This window comes from Tachysurus fulvidraco, chromosome 9, assembly GCF_022655615.1.
Source record: "Tachysurus fulvidraco isolate hzauxx_2018 chromosome 9, HZAU_PFXX_2.0, whole genome shotgun sequence".
Classification (NCBI taxonomy): Eukaryota; Metazoa; Chordata; class Actinopteri; order Siluriformes; family Bagridae; genus Tachysurus; species Tachysurus fulvidraco.
This window is the reverse complement of record NC_062526.1, coordinates 6,979,614-7,006,766: the sequence shown is the minus strand read 5'-3', so window position 1 is coordinate 7,006,766 and position 27,153 is coordinate 6,979,614. Positions and strand designations below refer to the sequence as shown.

The following is a 27,153-nucleotide window of genomic DNA, read 5'->3' as shown; positions in this document are numbered from 1 at the left end:
GCCCAGAAGTGGCAGCCTGGTGGATGTGAGAATTGAACTCACAGCCTTCCAACTGGTAGTCCAGCACCTAAAACCCTAGGCCATCGCATCCCTTATCTTTATCTTTTACCTAGTTGCCTATATTTTTTGTTTTATATGCCTATATGTCTATAGGATATCTAATTGACACTAAATTTCCTTGTTTATCTCTAGTAAACTGTTATTGAGCCAATGTTGGGACACAATCTACCATTTTGTTGAGCCATCACTAGGTGCCAACTTAATAATTAATATCAGTTTGTCCAAAAGGCCAACATTAAACTACAGACTTAAAGTCTACCTTGACAAAAGTGGTTGGACTAATGCCAGCCAATGTTGGTTTAAAGTCCATTGTCAGCAATTCTCTTGGTTTCGTATTAGTTTAAATGAGTTTTAGCCATCATTATATCCACTGTACCAAGAGTTAAAGCGTACGCCAAGCAAACAAGTGTGTCCAAACCTGCACTGTCAGTGACCTGTAACAGCCATGACTCTCAATGATTCTGCTGCTCTATGCAATCTAATTAAATTAAAACGGAAATTAAAGTTATAGTACTTTGCACATTGCTTGAACACAAAAATTGTTGTAATCCAAATTTTAACTCAATATTTAAGTGAATATACAAATTCTTGCTTTTTGTTTCAGGTCGTTGTTCAATATGAATTAGGTGTTTTGTTAAGAGCCCTTTAGACAGTGGCATCATATGGTTTTATTTATTATCTACTGTAGGTGTGAAAAACTGTATAATCCAATTAGCAGGGTTTATTTTGGAGAATGGTTGCTGCTCAGCCGATAATCTCTGGAGGGAAGCAGTACACTAATCTAATCTAGGGTTTCAGTTGTTCTCTCTCTCTCTCTCTCTCTCTCTCTCTCTCTCTCTCTCTCTCTCTCTCTCTCTCTCTCTCTCTCTCTCTCTCTCTCTCTCTCTCTCTCTCTCTCTCTCTCTCTCTCTCTCTCTCTCTCTCTCTCTCTCTCTCTCTCTGTCTCTCTCTCTCTCTCTGTCTCTCTCTCTCTCTCTCTCTCTCTCTCTCTCTCTCTCTCTCTCTCTCTCTCTCTCTCTCTCTCTCTCTCTCTCTCTCTCTCTGTGCCTCTTTCTTATTCCCTTCCTCCCTCCCTGTTTGTTTTTGGAGTCTGAAATGAAGTAAATGGTCTCCTCCTATTTTGTGAGTAGATAAAGACAGACCACGGACCACGGACCACCTCTCCTGCATGTTGACTTGCATATCTTTAGGGCTTTGTCTCATTGCGACAACAAGCTCTTCATTCACTTCCTCCGGCTCAGCGTGTTTGGTTGTCGTCGGTGACGCTGTTGCTAGGCACCGTAGATGGCTGAAAACATTCGGCTCTCCATAGCGTTGTGCAGGATTGCCTTTTACACGGTAAGAGTTTGTCCAATGTGACTTAATGTGAGATTGCTCTCAGTAGTGATCAGTTTCTATGATTTAATCAGTGTAAGGATTGGCCTACTGGGACATAATGAGACTGAGATCGATAGGATCGAATGGAACCTGAAACTGCACACTGTTCCTTTTTCTATCAATGGTTCTTTAACCTTGTACTTTAACGAGAACTTCTATAATGATATCAATTCAACTTATTTTTGTTGCATTAGTTCACAAATGCATTTATCTGATCTGTTCTACATCATATTAACTTACAATTTAAACTTAATCTAAATCCATTAAGATTTAAAAGCTTCTAGATTGCCTTCTTTTTTAAAAAATGAAAATAATAAATGGTATTAATTGGAGATTGCACTCTGCATTCATTTTTTGCAATGGACACATCCACTCATCCCATATCTACACCGTACTTAGAAGTCTAATTCCTTCACTTCATATGTTGTCTTAAACTCTGCTTTTTATCCATTCGTTCCTCTTAAAACATATTGCCAGGTTCCAGCAGTTACAATAATATAGGTCTGGACCTGCCAACACATCCTGCTAGTTTAATAGAATAACAAACATGGGCTGTCTGACCATGGCAGATAATATTTCAGTCGAAATAATTGTTAAGAATGTTTCTAACTTTTCAAAAAAACAGCCTTTGCTCGTCTCATTGTCTCTGGGAATCTTTAAAGTCTAGCAGGTGTACATGACGGATTAAAACCCAGGCTAGATATTTCACCCGCTGTGGTGCTAAATTTCTTGTAAATGATACTGTTTCCAGAAGAATATAACTTAACTAAAAATTAACTTCTAAAGTCATGGGGAAAAAACAAAGCTATGTTTTTAATTATTAAAAGAAAATGTGAGAACAAATGCCTGATTATTTCTACTCGTTTTTCATTAGTTCCAGTGAGCATTGTTTTTGTCCCGGTTGTCTTTAGGGATCACTTGACTATTATATTGTTCTAGTAAATGCTTTACTCTTCATTCACTGATCTGAAACTGAACAAAAAGTGCTAATCCACTTCAGAGCTAAAAAAAAAACACATTCAGGCATACACAAGTGTATCATGACTCAAACCAGATGTCGGAATGATCTCCATAACATCATAATATTCGATTCCCCTGGCTAATGATCCTTTTATCATGGGCAAAACCATGAAATTCTCATGTTACCCTCTGACAATTTTAAACCCTGTGTTAAGTGCTGTGACACGTGTAAGATGTCCAAAGTACTCATGCACAAATGTGTCCAATGTGGAAAAAGTGTGGCCTGGCTAAACAATGACTACAGCGTGTCTAGGCAACAGCTGTGACTCTGAGCCTGGAAGCCTTAATGTTCCTCATTAGACCCCTGAAGTGGTTTCATTAAGACACCAAATGGTGGGCCAATCCACACGACGTGTAGTCAAGGTTCCAGACTTTTGACACATACCTAAGCTTTGCCAAATTATTCACATTGTACTGCCGTTGTTCTTTAAAAAGGGCTCAGATCACAGACAGGCATGGTTATAATAGCAAATTCAATACAAAAAAAACACAAAAGTAGGAAACCCCAGGGTACATGTGGCCTAGGTGTAGTGAAACCCAGGTTAGAAATGATACAAGATTTCACAATGATATAAACCACTCTACAGTATGTGTATATACAAATGACAAGAATCAAGTGAAACAGTAACAGTGTCAGATCAGTTAATGAAGCTCGGGGTCAAAGACCAGGACACTGTGATGTGACATCACTACCCAGTCAGCCTGAAGAGTTTTTTGCGAAGGGTCATATCACAAAATAATGTCATTATTTAATAGTAATGTTGCTCAAGCCTGGGCCTGAAGTTTCCATTTCTGCATTTTAATGTTTCCACTGTTCCTGTGTAACTCACCAGATAATAATAACAACCCTGGACTAAGTTGAACTGGAGTATTAGAAAAGAGAAGGAGGGTAGAATGGGGCACACCAAACAATATAAAATGAATTGCTTGAAAACAGAGATGAAAGTCACAGTGTATGTAGTATAGCTGTGTGACACGTTATCTGGAGGTTCTGGAGTTTTGACGTGACTTCTTATAGCTGTTCTGTTGTAAACGTTGTCCATTGTGACAGGCTATAGACCAGGACTTTCAATTATTATTATTATTATTATTATTATTATTATTATTATTATTATTATTATTATTATTATTATTATTATTATTATTATTATTTATTGTTACGAATATACTACTACTACTACTACTACTACTACTAAACTACTAATAAATTGTTTGTTTGTTTGTTTGTTTATTTATTTATGTATCAGCTAAATAAATATTATCATTCATTTAAAACTTAAAAAAAAGACCATTTAGTCATTTTTACCATCCAGTGACCATTTTTAACGTTACCTATATGACTAATAATTTGGAAGGTTGTCATTTTCTCTCCTGTAACACCAGACAAAATCACATCCCAGACCCCTGTGGTGCCTAAGCCACACTTCTACAAGCATAACTATACAGAGCACAGTATTAAACACCTGGAAAAACAGACTATAAAAGCCAATTAAGGATTAACTGGATTAAGTGTAGTTTAATAGATAGTTTGAAGAAAAAGCCTTTGATATAAAGGTGATAACTGAGCTACATTTCCTTCACTCATGATACACTTAGGATATATTGATGCAGTGTGTATTGATGTGTTAAAGGTGGATGTACTGTATGTCGCTTGTCTTATGTGATTTTTTTATATTTTGACATCATATACACTCTATATACTAAAGACTTTCTTTAACAAGTTAAAGAACACAAAAAACAGATGGTTTCCCTATTAGAGAGGTTTGAAGCAAACCCTAATCTTTCCTCTATTCATGCATCAAGACCTTTTATTTAACTCAAGAACTGTTTAACATTTTACCACTAAGTGGCAGCATTTCGTCATATAATCTCAACCCAAGGGTCTACTCGAGTACAGCAGACTAGTATGCTCACTGTCCATGTCTGTAGAACAAGATCTCTTTTCTTTTATTAAAGAATATCTCCAAGAAAGCTGCTTATTACGTCTCTAGACCACCCACTGAACAATCAGCATAGACTAACTATGAGAAAACTACAGAAATCAGCTGTCATATATAACCAATGAAAAAGATGTGAACATTATTCTATGGAGCCAGAAATGATCTGTGCTGAAATGCAACCATTTTACTGGAACCAGTAATCCAAAAACTGCTAAAACACCTAAAAATATGATAACTTGCTAATTTTTTTTATTTTAAATCTTTTAATAATTACCATTAGATCATAGTGAATCATCTGACATACAAGTCACAGCAGTTACTATAGAAACAATAGTCTATTAAATCATTTTTTATTTGCCCTAGAGTCAAAACTTTTCACAGATCTGGTCTTATATAAAATGAAATAACACCTTCTGACCATTCAGATTTGATAAATCAACAGTACTGTGTATATATGAGGAGTGAGACGAATCTTAAGAAAAGGCTGTGATAATCAAAACTGCCACATCTAAACACGAGGGATGTAATAAACAAGTTCTCTAATCCATAAATGTGAAGAAATGATTTATTCTATGTATATAGTGTGTCATTATCTATCTGGGAGATATCTTTGCCACAATAATTTAAAGCCTTGCCTGCTCTTTGTATGCTGCCAAAATGATAATAATATTACCAGAAAGTTCAGCCTGAAAGTCATTAAAGCCATGACACAGCCTGTACTCGTATGAATGACATACTAATAAATCGCCCTTTGTCTGCAGAATCCATGTCGCCTATGATGCATGTCACTTTATGTATCTAAGCATGTGCTTTGATGATGGGTGGGCTTGGAACTGTGGGCCTCATTCTGGATTGAATTTACTATTTCATAAGCAATGTTTTTGAGACTTTGGATCCAAAAAGATCGACAAAAATGTAACAACAAACAAATGAATACAAATTTAAATCTGATGTATAAGCACCTCAGAGAACAGCAACTGGATTCTTTTGAAAGGACACAATATTCTCGGGTCATTTCTAGATAATAATTATTTTAATGCACATAAAGAGCCAGTGTCCTGCCAATGGAACAGAACACAAGAACAGATAAATAGGTAGAAGTGCATGTTTTGAATAGCAACATGTTTATTAGTGATAAAAATAAGGTATGCAAGTGATCATGAAACACATTCCAACACGTCTCTGAAAATAACCGATAGCAATTAATTAATTGTAGTTTAATTATTTAAACCTAAAATGGAAGTCATCGTTTTTTTTAAAGTCAACTATAGTTAAAAAGATTCTCCTTTATAAGTCAATATCAAAAGTCTTCTAAATATAAATATGAGTCTGTAAATAAAAAGTAAAATAATAAGAAAGTAAAATAAGTACAGAAAAAGTTTAAAAAGAGAAGGGAATTAAAAAATATCAACTTAAAAATATCATATTAAGTCTACTTTTAAAATCCAATTTTAAATACAAAGTTGAGTTTAAATAAAATGACTCAGTTTAAAAAAACAGATGTAGAATGATCTTCAATTGAAATAAAAAATAAACTTTAATAAAGAAGTCAATTTTAAAGTAAAAGAAGTGAAAAACAAAAAACAAACAAAAAAAAACCCCCAAAAAAACAAACAAATAAAAACTCAACCTGAAAGTAAAAAAAAGGATAAAAATGTGTATTAAGTTAAAAGCAACTTTTAAAAAATATGTCAAATACAGCCTACTTTTAAAAAACCTACCTGAAATGAAATAAAATTAGGTAAAAATAGACAAATGAAAAATAAATGAAATTTAAACGAATACAAAAAGGTCAGTTTACAAATAAAAAGAAAACAATTTAGAAAAATTTAGCTAAAATAAAAAACCTTTAAATAAAGGTATGATTTTTGCTATGTGAATAAGCCTTTAAGACTTTTAAGTCTTTGGTGCATGGCATGAATTGTATTTATTTGTTTGATGATGGTCCCAACAATACAGTTCTGGTTTGAATATTATTACATAATTATTAATGATCAACCGTATTTTCCAACCCAGTCCTCAGGGCTCTTGTCCCTGTATGGTCCTGATTTTGTAGTTGACGTGTTCACACCTGACCTAGGTGTTAAGCTCTTGTGCTGGTTTGCTGGTCAGAAGCAGCTTAACAGTTCATTCAGCATTTCATCTAAGACTTCTTAAAGGAGGCACAATATAAAGTAGGGTCTGGGAAAGGATGTGCAAATTTCAGCTATATTCATCCCGGTGAATCCCACAAACTGTAAGTAGTCAATTTGATTCTATTGAACTGAACTGAATTGAATCTGTTAATACTATTTTGCATAAATCTTCAAATAGCTTCATTTGGAGCGGCAGATGAACCATTAGCAAAATGCTAGCTTGTTAGACGCCACTTTGCCACTCAATATTGGCTAATTTCATTGGCATTTTGTCAATAACCATTTTTACATTTGTCTATTTTTGAGTGATTTCAAGGTGCCATTTAATCTTTATTGTTTTACATTCTACAAGGATTTTTTTTAACACTGAATCTTAGAGAAGATGCATTGAACCATTATATAATACTGAGAACAAAATATTGACTATACATACATCTACAATACTGAGAACACAGATCACATGATCATGGATGCCAATTAAGAGCTGTGGAGTCAGGCAAAACTAGCGTGAGGATAACCTATTGATCACCATCTGACAGCAGGCATTCATCAGGTAAAGGATCTAGGTAACTGGCTCTAGTTCTACTCCAGATGTTTTGAACCTTGTGGGTTCAACAGCAGATGCACTAGCAGATGTTCTTATTTGCAGTAATTCCTTATGTATGTCCACAGCTCACAACCTACATCGTCAGTCCATATTTCCTCTAGGAATATGGAATGTGTTTGGGAGTACAAACTCTTGGAGCAGTCCCTTCTTGGACATGGATCAGATTTGTGAGAATAGAAATACAAAAATGCTCGCATGTTAAACACTTTGTTCGGAATTTCTTGCCTCTTGTATAATCAGCAAAGTAGGCTGTACAATCTTGACAGTTCACTCATACAGATTTTTTTAATGAAAGGGAAACTTTTTGGTTCGTCACTGTCCGTCTCACACTACATAGGAATTCTATTAAAGTAAGACATAATTATTTCTGCATCCATCCTAGAGTCTGAGACCAATATCTAGTGCCTAAGCAGAAGATTGTTCAGAGGATTGTTGTGTTTTTATTGCATATATTATCCAGGATTGGATAATATGAGAGGAGTGAGGGGGAAAACCTTCTCGTTTTAAGCCCAATATTATGGATTTGAGAATGGTTCCCAGGCTCTCATATAATCTAATATACTACTATGTCCTCAGATAGTATGACAAAACATTCCTCATGTCAACAGACAGCAGGTTTTTCCCTCCAGCTTTCACAAAGGTGTGGTTAGATGTTGGTTTTGGCACTTAAGACCCTTTTGTCTCACAGTGTAGTTCAAATCCCCCGATCCCTCAGTGTAGAGAAAACATGTAGGGCTGAGGTCTCACCCCTCAGGCAACATGCTGGTTTCATCCCAAACTGCATGGAGGACTGACTGGATCGCTTTTGTCTGCATTTTTATCATTTACACCACAGTACTATTGAATGCTTGATTCTCATTTGGTCAGAAGGTATCGATTTCTTTCTGATAACAGCAGATTGATACTAGTTCCAGTGCAAGGTTTATAATAATTTAAATGTTCTCATTCATATTGTAGCTACACATGTATCATAGGCTTCGTATTGCATATAAATGAATTAAAAATATGTAAATGATTGTTGTGGAAAACTTTTATTTAGCATTTTTTGGAAGGTGTCTACAGTGTCAGTACAAGACTTTTCAGGACAGATATCGTTGCACTCTAACTTACAGCACTAAATATAATTGAAAAGTATGGTAGATTTAAATGATTTTTAAGCTAATTGCTGTAATACTTCAAGATGAAATGCTAATTGCTGTGGTACATCACATGTTATTGGAAAGGTATCAAATTCAGGATTTTTCTTTGCTTATTTCTGTTGTGTTTTATCATGGAACTTAATCCGTGCTGTGACTTGACGAGATTTCCCAGAAATACCGTATATGCTGTATAATAAATTTGTATTAGTAACAAAAAAAAAAAAATAAAAATTTTGCACCATTTAGATGAAACAAATGTCTGCGATCAGTTACAGAATCAGTGAAATCCACCATGTTAGCCTAATCTCTAGACTCAGATCTTAAGAACACTGAAATGTGTACTGAATATTAAGTAGTCTTTGTCTGTGTCTACTTGAGTTGTAAATTTCATGTCAGATGAATACTGGTAATTGCAATCAAATAATCCGGTCTCATACAAAACCAGTCACATCCTGGTTTCTCCGAGAAAAAAAATATACCAAATAAAGAGTACAAAGATCTGCAAGAACTGAGTTTATACAGTATGTCATGGTTGACACTGGAAACCTTTCCTAAATCAGCCTTTGTGACTGTTTTGTGAAAACATAAAAAGGTGCAAAACGGTGTCAAAGATGTTTGGTAGCATCGAGAACCATGGCAATGAGTTCTCATTAGCCTTGTGTTCTTTGAAACACGCACAGACATCAGAGGTCTCATAGGGAGGTGAAAGGCTCTCATTACCATCATTGAAACAATGCTGAAATTCATTGTCATGCATTTTTGCCTAATTGACTGTTTTGGTATGGGGTCCCTCGGATGGGTTCAACCTTTACCCTACCACGGGGGTCGGGATGTGGACTAAGTGGGCATTCAACTGCACCCAGCAAGAACCTTCCGGAGGTTCTTTGATGGAAAAAGACCGTTTGGAGCTTAGAGACCACAATGGCTGCCATTATGGATCCTTCCCTCCTGAAGGTGATTCAACACATGAAGGGGCTATGGCTATTTGCATAATAAACTGTTGACACAAACTCCCTCTAATGAAGGCCCATTCAAGTTGCCGAACTTTGTACAATGAAGTCCCTGGGAATAAGCATGCTGTGTATTGCAAAGGTTAACGTGTTGGATATATTGGCTGCTTTTGAAATTTGTTGAAATAGCATGTTCTTTTTTCCCTTAGAAGTAAGATATGTGCTTAGCTAACTACTTTGTCCTAAAATGTTTTTAGTTTATGTTTTTCAGTGAATGTTAAGAAATGTTTAAATATTAGTAATATTTGTAATTACTTGTGTCTTAACTAATCATGGCAGGCTTTTTTACATCATGGAAAAAAAAATGTCATTTGATTTCCCCAATTTCTGGATTGTGAACTATGTTTAAAAGCTGATTTATTGTTTACAGTCGAGTCTCGAGATGTCAGTTAGAGAGGGGCTGTTTAGTTTGAAAGATTTCCACACTTCACTGCTGCAAAATAGATGTGCTTTTTTCCCTGAAAAAATGGCCTCAGAAACAATTAGGTTTGTGAAAAAATTGTGATGGATGGCATAGTGGGTACCCTCTGCTATATCTTGATTTTAGGGTACCCTACGCCACGTATATTCGTTCATTCATTCTTTCTAAAGGAGGCCCTCAGGCTTTGATCCACTATGTTGGTGTGTAAACTATCTTTTTGTCCACTTTGTGTATTGAAAACCAAACTTTGGATGCCTTCTGCTAATATGCAGAGACTAAAAATCCTTTCCAATGATGTGATTTATTTTCCCAAATGCAAACTTCTTCAAACTCATATTCTACCCCTATTGCTCTTCTCTTGCTTCTTGTAAGTTACCATCTGTGTAAAAATGTTGCCGTGTGTTGAAATTCAAATTCTTGCACACTGTTAACACAGTGATGAAGTTCAATTTGTACTGGAATAATCTTCAGATGGATAAATGTTTAGTCTTTATTTCGCCAGGGAAGATAATGTGGGTCCTGATAGTTTCTCAAAAGCTGTGCAGGACATGCTGTTCAGATCATGTTTCTCATGTCGCCATTTCTTTCTTTCCTGACCAATTATGCAGAAGGACAGGATTACCCAACATTTGTGTGAGAATGAGTGCCAACAAAAACATTTCACACTAGGTTAACCATCCTTTGTTTTGCTGTCAGATTGGAAAAAGAGTCAAAGTAGTAAGGAAGTAAAGACTTTCTTGGTGCTATTTTAGTTAAAATGGGAGTAATTATTAAAGGGACCAAAAAAAACCCTTTGATGCTTAGATTAATATATACATAAAATTTTGGAGATAAACTTTTGGACAGTAACTCACTTGAGAGTTGATGTGAATCGGACCAAGAGGGCCATGTGGTGAATGGCGGGGTTGCCAATATTCTTGGATCTATCACTGACATGCCTCACTTTAAACCCTTCTGGATAGACTCACTGTGAACTGTGAGTTACATTTCCCAGCCCCTCTTAACATCAGTTTAAATATAAGGCCTAAAAGTAGTTTTACATCTGGTGCATACTGAGTACATTGCTAATGTTAATATATATATATATATATATATATATATATATATATATATATATATATATATATATATATATATATATATATATAACACTGTCTTTTAAAACTCAGTACTTATCAAACATAGACTGATGGATGAACTTGAGTTATTCAGTCCTGGAATGTCCAGAGTAAAGTATATTGTATAGCAGAGTCATTGAAGGAACTTAACCTTAACAATGGCAATGGAAATGGCCCACTTTGTTCAGTCTGTGAAATGTGCAGCTTACTGCTTATTGCTAGATCCAGATGGTCATGGTGAGGGAACAAACAGTTCCCCCTGCTGTAGGATCTCTCAATAGGCCGTCTAGACCAGCCAGTCCAGACAGATACAGCCTCCCATCAAATTAGCGTTTGTCAGATTTATGATAATGGTTTGCAACTGCCTACCCATTGGTGACATCAAGATTTACAGCTGCACCCCCCTCTTGCACTATTTGGGGGTCTGATCACCTCCCCACACCCTTCAGTGGCCCCCGGGGCTACAGCCAAACAAAACGATCCTGGAGAAAAACAAGTTTCTGTGTAGACTAAGCTAACCTATGTGGGTCATACATAGGGTATGATAATCCTCCATGACGAGGCTGAAATTTGTGGAACATGGGCTGTGTCTGGTACTGCTCCTGTTTTTGGGTAAAGGGGTGAGGAAGCTATGTTGAGGGGCTCGAGGGGGAGTTGCAGACGCCTGTGTATGTGGATTACTGGGTCTCTTTCATGTGGCTAGCCAGTGGTAACCTGATCCATGCATGGGGACTCGGTGGGAATCACCTTTTGACTGATACTCCAGTCCATTCTTAGTCCAAATGTTTTTCCAAGGCTGCTCTTCAGCTCTGATCTTACCTCTGACAAATGAGCATCCAGTACTATGATTTTAGGAAAAAAGTCACAGCCAATCTAGGTTGCTGGGATGGCTATTGTAATAAATAATAATATCTCACAGCCTTCTTTGATTAAGTCATTGTTTTTATTATGCTTATCGAATTTGAATCATTCTTTGACTATTTTCTAGCAGGACCCTAAAAGTAGGTAGCATACTTAACTAGAGTTGCGGTATCTGAACATATTAACAGAACATATTAACAGTGCATACTATATTATGTTTTGGAAGAAGACAATAGTGAGTGGTGCATGTTCTTCCTGTGACCATATGGGTTTCCTCTGTGTTCTTTGGTTTCCCCCCACTCCCAAAAACATACCAGGTTATGCTAAATTGCCCCTAGGTGTGAATTAATGTGTGAATGTCTGAGTATGGAATATGGTACCCTGGGATGAACAGACATCCTATCCAATGTGCATTCCCACCTAGTGCCTTGGGTTCCCGGAATAGACATCCCGACCAGGGTAAAACAGTGCTTACATTCAAGTTATCAAAATCAAATCATTAAAAAAAAAAATGCCTCTTTTGTCATCGTCCCATCTCGGCTCAATTCTCCTGCTGTGGACCTAATGTTAAAAGGAAAGGCTCCCTGACCATGATAAAGTGGTTACTGAAGATAAATGACTGAATGATAGACTTGAGTAGAAAATTGTATATGCAGCAGTCTAGATTATTTGTGATTATACAATTGCTTAAGAAAGCTAAAGAAAGGGTGTGTCGTGTTACTGAGTAATTAACGTTCAATTGTACACCAAAAGTCAGAAAAACAGAATGTTAATAGTTGTGTATTTGTAAGTGAAGACATGCTAACCATTTCTAGTTATCAAATGAAATGGATGGAGTTTGAATATCAAATTTTCCATTTTAAAGAATCAATTTTCTCTTTGTTTTTTAGTTTGTTCTCTATGTTCATCACTCTTCTGGCTCAGGTCTGAACAGTATAGGAAATTCTGGATTTTATGTTGTGTTTCTTGCCTTTACTGTATGTTCTGTTTCTTGACTTGATGGGTTTCTATTCTTGATGAAGTAGTGATATTCACACTGACTGTGATTTTGGTTACAATCTACTCGTTTTTAAAATCAGAAACTGCATTAGATTCTGTTTTACCTTCTGAATAACCAAACATCATCCCCCCCCCCATTTGATTTGACAACAGTGCAAGTTGTTGGCACTGACAATCAAATGTATTCTTTTCCTACGTGCATTTTGTCCACATTCACATGAAGAACTGTAGAAATCTTCTGATATTTCTTGCCTGTGCAAGAGTTTACCTTTTTAAGTTGGAAAGCAATTTTACCACTGCTACGCAAATTAATTATGGCCTCATGTCTATCATTAAAAAAGAAATAAGTTATGCAAATATTTGACATGCTGTTGTACTGAGACAAAAGGGAAAAAACACCAAGCTAATGTAATGGGTCATTTTTAAATTTAATAGATACACTTAATAATTCAGATGCACTTCAGATGCAAATTTTATATATCATATATCTTAAAGAATGTGTGGTGTTCTACAAATAAACATCTTGTACTCTTGCCAAGTATAATGCAAACACTATGTAATGGGTTTGCTGGGAAAAAAGCAAGATCGAAACCTTCTTGTCCTAAGTTAATTTATTCCATGTTGATGTAAAAGGTTTATCATGATGGAGACATGCAAATATTTTATCAACCCTGAAAAACAAATACTTTCAATTTAGATCTAAAGAACTCTGTCAAGTGACTTTTTTTCAAATTGTACATTTAACGTCATGTCAAATTAGCCCCTTTTACATATTTGAATTTAAAATATACATTTTGGAATATACATTTCTGGGTTTGATCTACCTTCCTGACCATGAAAATAATTTGGATTTTTTTTATCTTATCTTATCTGTTTCACTGGATAATGTTTCCAGTACTGAGTTGAGCTTGCTATTTGAAAAAATAGCTAGGGGGTGCTGTGGCCTAACATAGTGACACATACTGTTGCTGTGGCTGTCTGGACCTACAGCATGGCCTCACACAAACACATGGGTCACAAGCCTGAAAACAGACGCATGGAATTGGCTGTGGTACAGGGATTCCCGCAGAGACGATGGCAATCATGACTGTACGTTCACGACATCTGACAAGGATCAAGATTTTTTAATCCTTCATCGATACTTTAAAATCGGATACATATTAAATTCTTAATTTTTTTTATTGCATACACAGAAAACATCTGTGTTGGAAGCTGATACAATGGGAGACAGGGAATGTCAAACAGTTCTGTGTGACAAATAATAATAAAAGCATTCTTTCAACGATCAGAAGACCTCTGCCTGTGCGGGGTTCGCACAACATGCATGACAGTTGAGTAATCTGTGGTTGGTTTGGCACCAACAAAGAGTGGACACTACAGTCTCGCAAGCATTTATTTATTTATTCCTCTATAAATGTGGCAAGCCATCTGCCTGGCACAAACTCCACTATACCAGGGTCCTAGCTAGCTTCATCTCCCCCCTGTAATGCTGTCAGTCCCCTGTCTTAGCAGCAAACATCAACATGAAGGGTGTGGGGAAATAAATGAATGAAGGTCTCCCCACCACCACCACCACCACCACCACCACCACCACCACCACCACCATGGCCACCGCCTTCACCCCCCCTCGATACGACGAGACAGCAGCAGCTTCTCACTATGGATTGCTGTGCGGTCGGGGGCTGTGTTATGACTGGTGTGTGTTACACACGTATCAGTTAGCACTATTGCTGCTCTGCTCCATCTGGACACCCATATAAAGGACTGTCATTTCAAAGGTCACCGGAGAGCCATGCAGACAAGTGTTGCTAGCGGTCGTCTGGGCAGGGAAGGGTCACGGCTGGAACGAGTGTGCTCACTGAGGGAATGCCAGGTCTATGCTGGCTTGCCTGGGTCCTCCCTGCTGTCTGTGTTGCTGTGTCTGCGACTATTTTCTTATCCCCTCCCCCCAGTCTCATTTCTTCAATCCAGCCGGACTCTCCTTTAATCGTCCAGAAAAACAACCCGATAACAAAAACTGCCTGAAAGACCATGGAAAGGCACCTTATAATGATTACTGTCTAGAAATAGATGATGTGCATTTGATATTCGTTTGTTTTTAATGATGCACTTGCATTTATGGCCATTCTTCTGCACTAGAGCAGCAAACAGTCTCAATGGACACTTTTCCAGACACATTAAATCTGGTCCAAGTCAAATATCTAACAGCACTTTAGTCTAATTAGTTTTAATTCATGTTTTGAAAGCACAGCCAGTGTATTACGTCATAGACAAATAGATTTCCTTGAAGCAGCATTATTTAAATTCAAACGTCACATCTAGATAAAAAAAACAAGGCAAACTCCTAGATTAGCAAAATAACCTTTAAAGGATTAAATACTACAATCTTAACTTTATTCCAGCGTAGGACAATTTAACATCAGCAACTAATTATTCATTTCAAATTATACTATTTTTCATGACAACAATTATTCCACATAAAAATCTTTCTACAAAATGTTCTTCAAGGAACAAAAAAAAACTTTTAGACCTGCTCCAAAGAACTTGTGGCATATATTTTTTAGAAAATACTCATTGCATATATATTTAGAGTATAGTGTAGAAAAGTTAGGACAGATATGGGAATTGAGGATTTATTTCGAGAGCAAATAATCCCTTACACATTTATCCATTTGAAATAATAGTTAAAAGCATATATTACATGCTTATAATCGTATACTACAAAAGTGTTTTGTATTTAAAAACATTCGTTCTTTGTTGTCAATATTTGTTAGAATCTTACTTTACATGTTCATTTTAAAGAATATTGTTTGTGCAGAATTTACTTATATTTACATTTACACTCATTGTACCTTGACAGTAAAGTACCTTCTGCACGTGTACTATAGAACATACAGTATACACCGGTCGGCGCTTCTTTTGTCTATTGTCTTTTGTGTAATGTCTTGTATTGTTTGTTTTGTCCTGCACTGTCTTTTTGTCTTCTGTCTTGCACTGTTTGCAACAGGTTGCACAGATGCACTTTATGTGTCTAGGACTAACTTACTTAAGTCCTTAGCTCTGTCTTTGTTCTTTGTAGCACCATGATCCTGGAGAAATGTTGTCTCATTTCACCGTGTACTATGTCAGCTATATATGGTTGAAATGACAATAAAAGCTTCTTGACTTGACTTGACTTGACTTGACTTGACTTGACTTGACTAAAGCTATCCTGTATCTGGTATTTATAGAAAGAGTCTCCTGTTTCAGCACTTTGTAACAGTCTGAAGTTACGATTCTTAGTTTCTGTCTCATTAACTTTAAGAGAAAGTGGGATAATCACACGTTATTCCATTCTTATACCAGTGTCTATCAGTTTCTATATTAAATACTTATTCACAGAGACACGTACAGCAATTTATAATCAAAGTCTTATTATTTAACAAAGAAATATTTACGGTGACGCTTTCAGTTAGGAGACGTTTATGCAACATTTATTAGAGGAGTCTCCGATGTTAGTGCATTTTAACAGTCGGTAAACCTCCAGAGGAATGAAGACTTTGTGTCATCTTATTAGCTTCAATAGAGACAGAGATAAGAGAGGATGGTGAGGAAATGAGGGTATACAGCTGCTATAAAGTAAGTGATCATAGGAACAATAAATGCAAACATTCAATACATACAAACTAAGAAAATGTGCAACCTATTAACTAATTGTATCTGTTGGTATATGATTGTTGGACATCCCTGCTTTGTAACACTCAAGGTTTCTGCCATGGAAGTGTACAGGACAGTAGAAATGACACTTTGTGGTTTCTTAGTAATATGAAGTATGTAGCTGTATATACTATATAACGTAACTGACAACAGAAACTGTTATAGATGTTCCACAAGATACCTCAACAAGATACTTCAAACCACAAGATACAATAAGTTCATATAAAGTATAACTTTTCCACCCATTTGTTGATTATTTTCCTCTACCAGCATGCATATAATACAATATTTCTTAAGCATAGTTCTTGCAATTTTGTTTTTAATTTTAAAATTACACAAATCAAAGCAGAAATAAATATGATTATAAATAATAATTCAAATTAAACATGGTTTCCATGTCATGGGATTATGTTTGCTGTGAGTGAAGACAGTCCCAGGCATCATTGTACTAGTTGTTATTTACAACGTCTCGGATTGTTCTCGTTACATGAGCCCCTCAGGAATGCCAGCAATGTTCGGCAAGGGGAAGAGACATGAGATGATATCTTTGATTTTTTATATACTTATGGTTCCAAATCTGTGAAAGATGAGCTCAGTTAATGTGGGTCAATTTAAGTGGTTTTCTGTGTGTTGCCAAGGCTTGTGTTGCCTACCAAATGGTATTCCTAGCTCACATCTGACTTTAAGAAAAACATAATTATCCACCATGTTGTTCTGATTAGGTAATTGTTTAATGATACTGGGTTATTAGTCATTGTTTTTGTGGCACAGTAGGAGTAATAAAGCGGGGAAATGCTTTCATGCATGACCAAGTGATATTATGCAATGATAGGGGATAACATTAAAAAAAAAAAAACAGAACAAGGTTGTTTTTCCACTATTTTTTCTTAGTAGATTATCAAGGCATCAGGAACAAGAAGATGGAAACATCACTGGCTCCCTTCGTGAGAGCAGGGGCCCAAGAATGCAACTGTCAAAGCACAGACAAAGCCCCAGCAAAGGGTTAGCGAGATATTTGGAGGGGGATGGCAACACTGCCTCCACGCAAACACTTAGCTCTGTTCCAGCAGTCTCCGAGGGCAAACGAGTGAAACGTGAGCCATGTTCGTCTGTGCGGTTCTTCTCTCTCATTTGCTCCCTTGTTTATTGGCTCTAAAAATATAAGACTGTCCTCTAAAATGGAGCTTCTTATTGACAGACAGCTCGACAGAATGAGCAGTTAGTCCGTCTATCTACAGGAAAGTCTCCCTAACGTACGTTTGCTCCCACCATGCTGACAGCCTTCACGAAGTGGTCACCATGACCGGTGATGACCAGTCATCTCCTGATCCAATGCAATGCAAACACACATTCCTTTTCTCCTGAGAGAATTTATCCGGCTACCTCTTTTTTCCACATTGTAGGGCAGACAAGGTTCCCCACACTCCACTGAGGGCTCCATTCAGGAATAGTTGGCAGGCGAATGAGTTGTTTTTGCAGCAGGGCATTGTTCTGTGTTGGTTCGATCAGGTTGGAAGATTCAGTATTGCGGCATTACTGAGTGGATTTGGCCAGGCTGTATTCCCTCATCTGCCGTGGCGAGGTCTAGTGTTGTTAGATCTTTGTTTTCCTGCCAGAACCTGGACCTCAGCCAGCTCTCCTAATTACATCAGCCGTCGATGTCTTGACGTCTTTTTTTTTTTTTTTTTAAATTGAGACATGGGTTATGGGCTTATGTTGTGCTTTTAACAAAACTTTTTCCCCTAAAAACATAACAGAGCAGTGTTATTGCTGATATCAGCATGAAATATGTACATACCCATACCTCCTAATTTAATAAAGTATAACTACTTAGCTTTTCTGCTCCAACATCAGTGAGGTAATGTCTTGATGTCCTTTTAGACAAAATATTGCAGCCAAGACACTTCTACTCTATTACGCTATTAAATCTTTGTTAACTACAATATATTTGACTTCAATATTCCAGACTGCAATTAGTGCATGAATACTTTCCAATCTTGCGTATATAACATATCATGGATACTAAATCAAGCACCCTAAAAGCTTCTTCTTTTTTATGTAGAAAAATACAAGTGTTTTCAAAATGGCTCCAATTACTGTAGACAGCATGTAACTGTAAATAATTCATTCTTTCTGTAAGTAAGGCACAAAAAATAATGAAACATGTTGTTACAGGAAAATAATCAGTGATGGTGTTATACGTTGCCATGATATCAAAATACCAACATACCAAATGCCAATACCCTAATGTTTTATTCCTCTTATTCCTTTATTCCTATTGGTGATTTGTTAGTAAACATCAAATTTTTATCCTTTTAAAGTTACATGCAGTTATGTTGTAGAACTTCACTGAAACAAATTCCTGTTATAAAACTACATATGAGTGTTCTCTTACCAGCCTCCTATTTCTTTTTCTCTTGAAATCAACAAAAAAATCCATTTGGTTATTGTTATGTTGAAGTACTGTATGATGAGCACGGATCAGACCTCAAAATGATGGCATTCGTGATTTTCCCCGCTATCATTGTTTTTGGGACAGCACAGACACCGAGACACACTGCCAAATGCAGGACTGGCTGTAGCAGACATTGTTAAAATACGGAGCGATGAGGGGAGGAACAACATAAAATGGGAGCCATTAGTTTTCTCCAGGAAGGTCTGATGCCACCAGTGCAGGCATGCACTTTCAGTCGTGGCCTAATGGTTAGAGAATCTGACTTGTAACCCGAAGGTTGTGGGTTCGAGTCTCGGGCCGGCCACACCTGAGGTGCCCTTGAGCAAGACACCGAATCCATCCAACTGCTCCCTGGGCGCCGCAGCATAAAAATGGCTGCCCACTGCTCCGGGTGTGTGTTCATGGTGTGTGTTCACTGCTGTGTGTGTGCACTTTGAATGGGTTAAATGCAGAGAACGAATTCTGAGTATGGGTCTCCGTACTTAGCCGTATGTCACGTCACAAATCGAGCCTTATGAAACAATTTGTCACAGCTCTAGACAACCAATCAGCAGTCTTCAAGTACTTTTAAGATTTCTTTTCTGAGTCAGAGGTAAAATTCAAAGCTGGTGAAGAACTATGACACACTGAATAGGATGGCTACCAAAGTCTATATCCCTTATGCTCATCATTATAAACTCAAGGAGAACATTCAGGCCAGGCAAGCTCTTCCACCTAGATGTACTGGACATTGATATCAACTTAATGAAAACACAATGGGAGTCTACAGTACATTTGGGGATGGTTTTGTGAAAGTGATTTACAGTGTAAATCTACTCACTTCCAAATATTTCGTGTTCATTTTTGTGCTATTCTATTATAAATACATATTACTATTAATTCACATTTTCATTCATGTGAACGAAAAGACGCATATTTACATGTTTTCTAAATGAAAATATATAAATTTCACAATACCCTAGTCCAGGTAATGTAATCAAAATTTGAAATGATTATTAACCATTTTACTAATTACTTCTCAGGCAAAAATAATCGCACTTACTACCCAGAAACCAACATTGTATTGCATAGATTAATTTATGAATGGAACACATTTATAAGGCCCTAAAATACTAACCACCAATTTAGCCTACAACTAAAACTCTGAGGTTTGTGCATGTTAATTATTGAGATATGAGATGTCTTTTCTGAGGCAGAGGAAAAAGTCAAAGCTGGTGAATGCTCATCATGTTCTTCCGACCATATTTTTAAAGCACCCATAAGATTCTTAATAGCTAACTGGCTGAAACTGCTTTCAGAATATTTCTGTAACAGTGTGCTTAGCTAGCATGTGGCTGTTGTCTGATGACCTTATGGCCAAAAGGTCAGAGTCTCAGGACTTGCTTTAAGTGACTGCAGTGAATTTATCATCTGCTTTAGTGCACTGTAAGTGAAGGGACGTTTGTGTGTGTGTGTGTGTGGGGGGGGGGGGGGGGGGGTGAATTCAACGTTAGTATCTCTAGTCGCAAGACCTCCCGGAATTTACAGAACCAGATGTCCAGGTCGCTGTGTGACAAAGAAGAAGCATGTGCTCCTTACTGACTGATCACATGAGGTGTATTTGCTGTGTGAGCCTGTGAAAGTAATTAGTGGCTTTTTGGGAGAAAGAATACCAAAAGACAATCAGATGTTGTTTGTATTGATGATTTGTTGTTGTAAGAGCTCTGGTTTAGTTGTTGGTGAAATGTATATGAATTTCAGTTCTTGATGTAATAACATATATAGTTCTTGTGTTATATAACTACTGTTTTAGTAAATACCTAGTCTGTTAGATGATCTCTCTTTAGTTGTGGTTCTTCACATAATGATCTCATCCATGGTTCACACTGCGTTTGCCTCCTAATGTCTCCCAGCAGGCTTCCAGTCAGAGACAGTGATTCATAAACTGACAGGACTGTCACCAGCCTCCTCTCTCTCTCTCTCTCTCTCTCTCTCTCTCTCTCTCTCTCTCTCTCTCTCTCTCTCTCTCTCTCTCTTTCTTTCTCACTTGGTATGTGCTAAACAAATAGAGTTTTTCCTTCTAAACCAGATGATTAACACAGTTGAGTGCAAAACCTTAAGACTAAATTCATTCATTCATTCATTCATTCATTCATTCATTCATTCATTCATTTTCTACCGCTTATCCAAACTTCTTGGGTCACGGGGAGCCTGTGCCTATCTCAGGTGTCATCGGGCATCAAGGCAGGATACACCCTGGACGGAGTGCCAACCCATCGCAGGGCACACACACACTCTCATTCACTCACACACTCACACACTATGAACAATTTTCCAGAGATGCCAATCAACCTACCATGCATGTCTTTGGACCGGGGGAGGAGACCGGAGTACCCGGAGGAAACCCCCGAGGTTTCCACGCACGCACACAATCCAGAAGTGGGAAATGAACCCCCAGCCCTGGAGGTGTGAGGCAAACGTGCTAACCACTAAGCCTTTTAAAACTAAATGAAAAATGAAAATAATTTAGATTGAACCTTCAAGACATTTAGTTTTCTAGGATTCACAGATGTGAAATTCCATAACCCTACTTTTACCATCAAAGGGACCACAACTTGATGAAACCTGCTACCGTTGTGCTGTTGTATAACTTTAGACAATAGGTTATGGCAGCAGATAATCAGCCTAAATCCCACATATATCTACAATGGCAGAAGACCACGTAAGATTCCACTCCTATGAACCAGGAACAGAAATCTGAGGCTATCGTTGGCACAGACTCACCCAAACTAGACAGGTGCAGATTAGAAATAATCACATGGACACTTTTCCAGTCTTCAAGTCTGCTCTGATTAATTTCATTGACAAGCTGTTTCAGTCACATCACTTACCAGCCCATCCGTTACAAACAAACATGCCGTTCACTGAGATCACACATTACCCCTATTCTGATGTTTGATATGAACTTTAACTGCATCTTCATGATTTTGTTTTGCATTGCATTGCTGCCACATGATTGGCTGATTAGATAACTGCATGAATGTGAAGTTGTACAGGTGTTCCTAATAAAGTTAATGGTGAGTGTATATTAATTTCCCCTCACAACCATTACCTTAAATATACTTGTTAGCTTGTCGTGTAAAGTCATTTATATCAACATACAATATAATATACTGTATCATTGTTAATTGGTTCTTATGATTTGCTATCCTGTGTTTTTTTCTCATTAGTGTTTCCGAAAGCTGTGCTGTAAAGGTCCCCCATCTCCTAGACCAGAGTATGATGTGGTGTGTATTGGACTCAGTGGTGCTGGCAAAACCAGTCTCGTTTCGCGGCTCAGCAGCGAAGGTCTCGATGAAATTGTACCCACTGCAGGTAGTTTTAAGTCACTCACTATAGAACTCACACGATCAGAAATCATAAATAGATGCTATTCCTGTACCATTAATACAAGATTTCATCATACATTTGCTGTACAGTTTGCAGTACTGTATATTTATTTCTGTATGTTTTAAAAGCACTCTACTTTCCCATGGTGGGACTTGGGGGTACAAGCCTGGTGACAAACGCTAGCAGCTTTTTTGAACCACTACATTACAAACAGACTCACTTTAATATACATACCATTCCCATGTCTCAGCAATGTAATATAAACCAAACACCATAACCTTCAGCTACTTATTTTGAACTGGTGCCCCAAAGTCTCTCAGTGAAATTATGAAGCACCCTGTCGATGTAACATATAGAACCAATCTTCACACTTCACACTCCTGTAGCATTTATAAACATGCCTTTGACACAATTTTGTCTCTAACTCTACAGATCTTAATATTAGCTCAGTTTTTAACCAGCCACGTCAGCATCATGCTAAAGAGCATTGAATTACTTGACAGATTTGAAAGATTCTTGACATGCAGAGCTTTCATCTCTTTGCATTTTCACATGAGTTGTGACACGAAGATAGTACTTATGTTACTGACAGGATAGTGTAATCCAGCTTCATAGACCCATTATAGCCTTTCATTCTCATAACAGACATCATGACTTCATATGTATATATAAAACTGCGTATGCCATGTGTGGCAGTATTGCATTAATACACACAGCAAGCATGATGGTGATGGTCATTGAGGCTCCAAAGTGATGGTGATTATGGCTTCAGGGTGATGGTAATGGTGGTTTCAGCATGATGGTGGCTCCAAACCCACAACCTTAGGATTACGAGTCAGACACTCTAACCATTATGCAACGACTTGCCAAGGTGATGGTGATTCCTTCATGGCTAGATGTGAGAATGGAATACACCCTGTATAGAATATCAGACCATCAGACTATTTGCATTGAAGGTCAATTTAGTGTAGCCAATCAATCTTCTAATATCTGGGGAGGTGGGAGGAAACTAACAAACCCAGAGGACACCCACACACAGAGAAGTACAGGGAAAACTCCACACTGACAATAACCCAAGCTCACGATCGAACCCTTTTCACCAACAGTACCAGACGACTTAATATGTCACTATCACATGCTGACTTAGTTCAGAAACATTATATTATATTGGCTCTTTACTGTAAGAACTTGACTACATCTTGACTACATAACATATTTACTATCACCTGAAACCTGCCTTATAAACTCCGGTGTAAAGTCAAAGCGGCAATATAACAGTCTCAACCTCATGTGTTTTGAGTTGTGTTAATCATTCCCGAATGTGAGCCCTCCTTGGCTCTGCATGTATTGTTTTGAAATGAACATGAGGTTAGTGGTGTGACTGAGTAAATCCTCCCTTCGTCAATTGATATGTGACAGTGCAACTCTGCTTTTCTTCATTTGATCTCTCTGATTATCGGTTGCTTTATTCCAATGTTAATGATAGTCCAAAGAAAAATGAACTTTTATTTATTTCTATCTATCTATCTATCTATGTAAATCTTTTGTAAATTTTACCGTCATCTCTTTTAGGTTTCAGCATCAAGGCAGTGGCTTTCCCGAACGCAGTACTGAATGTGAAGGAACTTGGAGGTAAGATGAACATGTATTACACTTTTAAGGTTTTTATCTTTTGCTAATGTTTTGCTCTAACAAACTCTTTGTTCTTCCTTACTCTGAATTTTAGAAATGCTGCAACCCAAACCTCACTGATTAAGTCAATGATTTTATGGACATTAATGGAGATTGATGTCACTCTTATGTCCAGTTGAAAAAATAAAAGCTAGGCTAATACTATGAACTAATACAGCTCTAGTAGCTGTTTATCCAGTGCATAAATACGGCTCCAGTTGTTTGAACCTTTAGCAGAGGGGCCTGCTAAGGAGCAGAGGAGAAAATACCAAGAGTGTTGTATTTTACCTGATAATCCTTTTGATCAATAATTCAGTAATATGTAAATATTTCTTTTTTTTCCCCTAAAAAAATATTAAAATATTACAGCAGCTAAAATATCAGTAACATGTGCATGCACTTTCATGGTCTAGACATCTTCCTAGAAGATGCTTATTTTTGGTGTCTTCAAGAGCTAAAAAAAAACCCTCCAGGCTGAGAATGCGAATGTTAGTAGTGACCGCAGTCAGTGTGATTTATGTGTTTTGTGGGATGCAGGGGACAAAACAGGTGCACCGTGTATGTTGACTTGAGGCCCAACTAAAGCACAACAGAAACATCAGCACCCTTAAAACAAAAACAACTGAAACCGAGGACACGGGACCACCAAGGGGAAGCCTAACCAAATTTGGTCAGAGACAGAAATGTATGTTGAACATGATATAAAGATCTTCCAGTAGGTGAGGTCAAAGCCGGTTACAGATGTTTTTATACACACCGATGCCTCCAGTGGTTACGGTGATGACGTTTATTTATTGTCTGGAGCCTGTCACTGCTGCTCTGGCTTTTCAGGCCCCAGAGGGGAACAAAAAAATGTTTGCATAGAAAATATATTTATGGCTCTGGCTGCCTATTTTATTTATTTGCTGTTGAATGTGTCTCAGATTGGAATACACCAAATCAGCTGTTCTTTAAAATAAAAATAAAACACAAACTACCTGTTTTGTATGGTAATCATTTTGAATAGTGAATAACAGAGGATTAACTAAACAAATTTTTGACTACCAAATTATGTCATTATATTTCATCTGTCCTAGCTTTGATTTCTAATTAATTTTATATGTTTCATCACTATTATGTAGTATTTTCCATATTTGGTCTCTACTTCCTATGCTTGTTAACTCATTAAATTCTTTCATTGTTTTCACCCGTTTCTTGCTTCCTGCCATGTAAGCTTATTGCTCCTATTTAATCCATTTTAAACATATCCAAGCTAATAGAGTCTAGCTCCTTAGTTTCGTTTCTTTGTCACTGTTTATAGTGTGCTGTATTTTCTGATTTCAATCAGTCTGTATTTTTGCATTTTAAACACTATTTTTTTTTCTAAGGTTGGTACGGATAATAATTCAAAATAAAATGCATAACATAAAAGTTACTAAGGTGACATTCCTTCTTTAAGTCATTTTAGATTTAGTATTTAATATTGTTATCTTTTTAGTATATTAAAGTGAAATAAGCAACAATATTAAACATAGGAAATAAATAAACAGTGGGGGAAGGGGGGGGTGATGTCTTTGTACCCAACATTTTTATTCACATGGGATTCGATTTAAAAATTCAATAAATGCAGTGTTTTATTTTTATTTCCTAAATAATCAATGAACAGTTCCCATGTGGCGTGCTTTAGCATTTTGACCTCTCACTATGTGAATGTCAGCTGTCCAGTTTTGGTGAGTCTGTGCCATCTGAAACCTCAGTTTCCTGGTGTTCTGCTCTTGAAGCTTATCATCACATACATTTTTCTGCTCACAGTGGTTGGTAAGAGTAGTGATTCCAGTCCCTGGAAACATCATAGCTTTTCTGTCAGCTTGAAACAGTTCCACCAGAAGAACTGATGGATGTTTTTAGTTTTTCACACCATTCTGTCTTAACTGTATGAAAATCCCAGGAAATCAGCAGTTTCTGAAATACTCAGACCAGTCTATCTATCTATCTATCTATCTATCTATCTATCTATCTATCTATCTATCTATCTATCTATCTATCTATCTATCTATCTATCTATCTATCTATCTATCTATCTATCTATCTATCTAATAGTCTATCTATCTAGTAATAAAGGTTGTAGAGATAAAAGGAAGAAAGAACATGCATTTTGACACATGCTAAACAGTTTGTATTCAGTCTCTCTCTCTCTCTCTCTCTCTCTCTCTCTCTCTCTCTCTCTCTCTCTCTCTCTCTCTCTCTCTCTCTCTCCCCCAACTTTATCTATTTGTCTCTCTGTATGTGTGTCGGTTGAGCTCTCATCTGCTGCTTATAATAATAATATATACCCTATGCTTCAAAGTCCATTTTCTAAATTTGAACTTTCTGGGATGTAACAAATAAAAGTTCAATCTGATGGGACCCAACTGGAAAAGATGAACATGACATGGATCGAGTGAAAATGCATCATGAAACCATTTCAAACACAACACAACCACCAACCAATGAACACCCCCCCCCCACACACACGCACACCACACATCCCACGCCATGATTTTTGAAAAAGTCTAATGTTTGAATAATTTTACATGATGAATACTTTTTACATTTCTAGCACCCTTTGACTTTGTCTTCCACATCTCCATGGATTATCTTTCATTATCACCTTCACGTGTTCTTAAATTATAGACATTTCTGTATATTCACAGATTTCTCTCCCAGTCTAGACGTTTAACTTTTTTTCTCTGCTTGCCAATCTTTCTCTGTTTTATTATAGGCAGTGGGTTTTTTATGAGACTTCGCTTGTCATATTTAATTCTACCCTGAGTGATAAAAGCTGATGTTAAAAATAATGTTAACACCTCTGCAGACACCTTTACCATAGCCCCGACACTCACTCCAGATGCTTTATTGTTTTGGACTATTGCTACCTCTAGTGGGTGAAACCAGCTGTTTTTTGCACCCTGTTTAAACAACGTCAATTTTTTCTTGAATAAATGATCAGACAGAAGGAGTGAATATGAGAAGCAGCAGATCAAAGTTGCATTTCTTATGGCACAAATCCAGAACTACAAAGAAAATACAGGAATTCCTGAGATTTGCCATGTTATTTTACTTATTTATAGTTTCAGATCCATTTCCTCTTTTCTCAGCGTTGAACCTCACAATTTGGTGGAAACATGCTAATCTTACTATAGTGTTCTACTCTGTAACTGTATTATTCATATCTACATGGAACTACCTTAAGGTTAGAGAAAAATCTTGTCTGAGGTGGAAATTGTGTTTGTGTTTTATTCTGGTTTGTTCTGTTC

The 27,153-nt window shown here is 37.0% G+C and overlaps 1 protein-coding gene across 3 annotated transcripts in view; it reads left to right on the top strand.

Annotated features, from left to right (window-relative positions):
* The first annotated feature begins 1,126 nt into the window (after positions 1-1,126).
* Positions 1,127-27,153, top strand: part of arl15a (ADP-ribosylation factor-like 15a) — a 66,343-nt gene continuing 40,316 nt past the window's right edge. Inside the window, exons 1-3 of one of the 3 annotated variants that reach the window (XM_047819060.1) lie at positions 1,127-1,398; positions 22,048-22,192; positions 23,780-23,839. In XM_047819060.1, the coding sequence (XP_047675016.1) occupies positions 1,345-1,398; positions 22,048-22,192; positions 23,780-23,839 (259 nt within the window). In that variant the 5' untranslated portion in view covers positions 1,127-1,344. The remainder of the gene's footprint in view (positions 1,399-22,047; positions 22,193-23,779; positions 23,840-27,153) is intronic. The other 2 variants (XR_007143984.1, XM_027163035.2) reach the window with 2 other exon arrangements.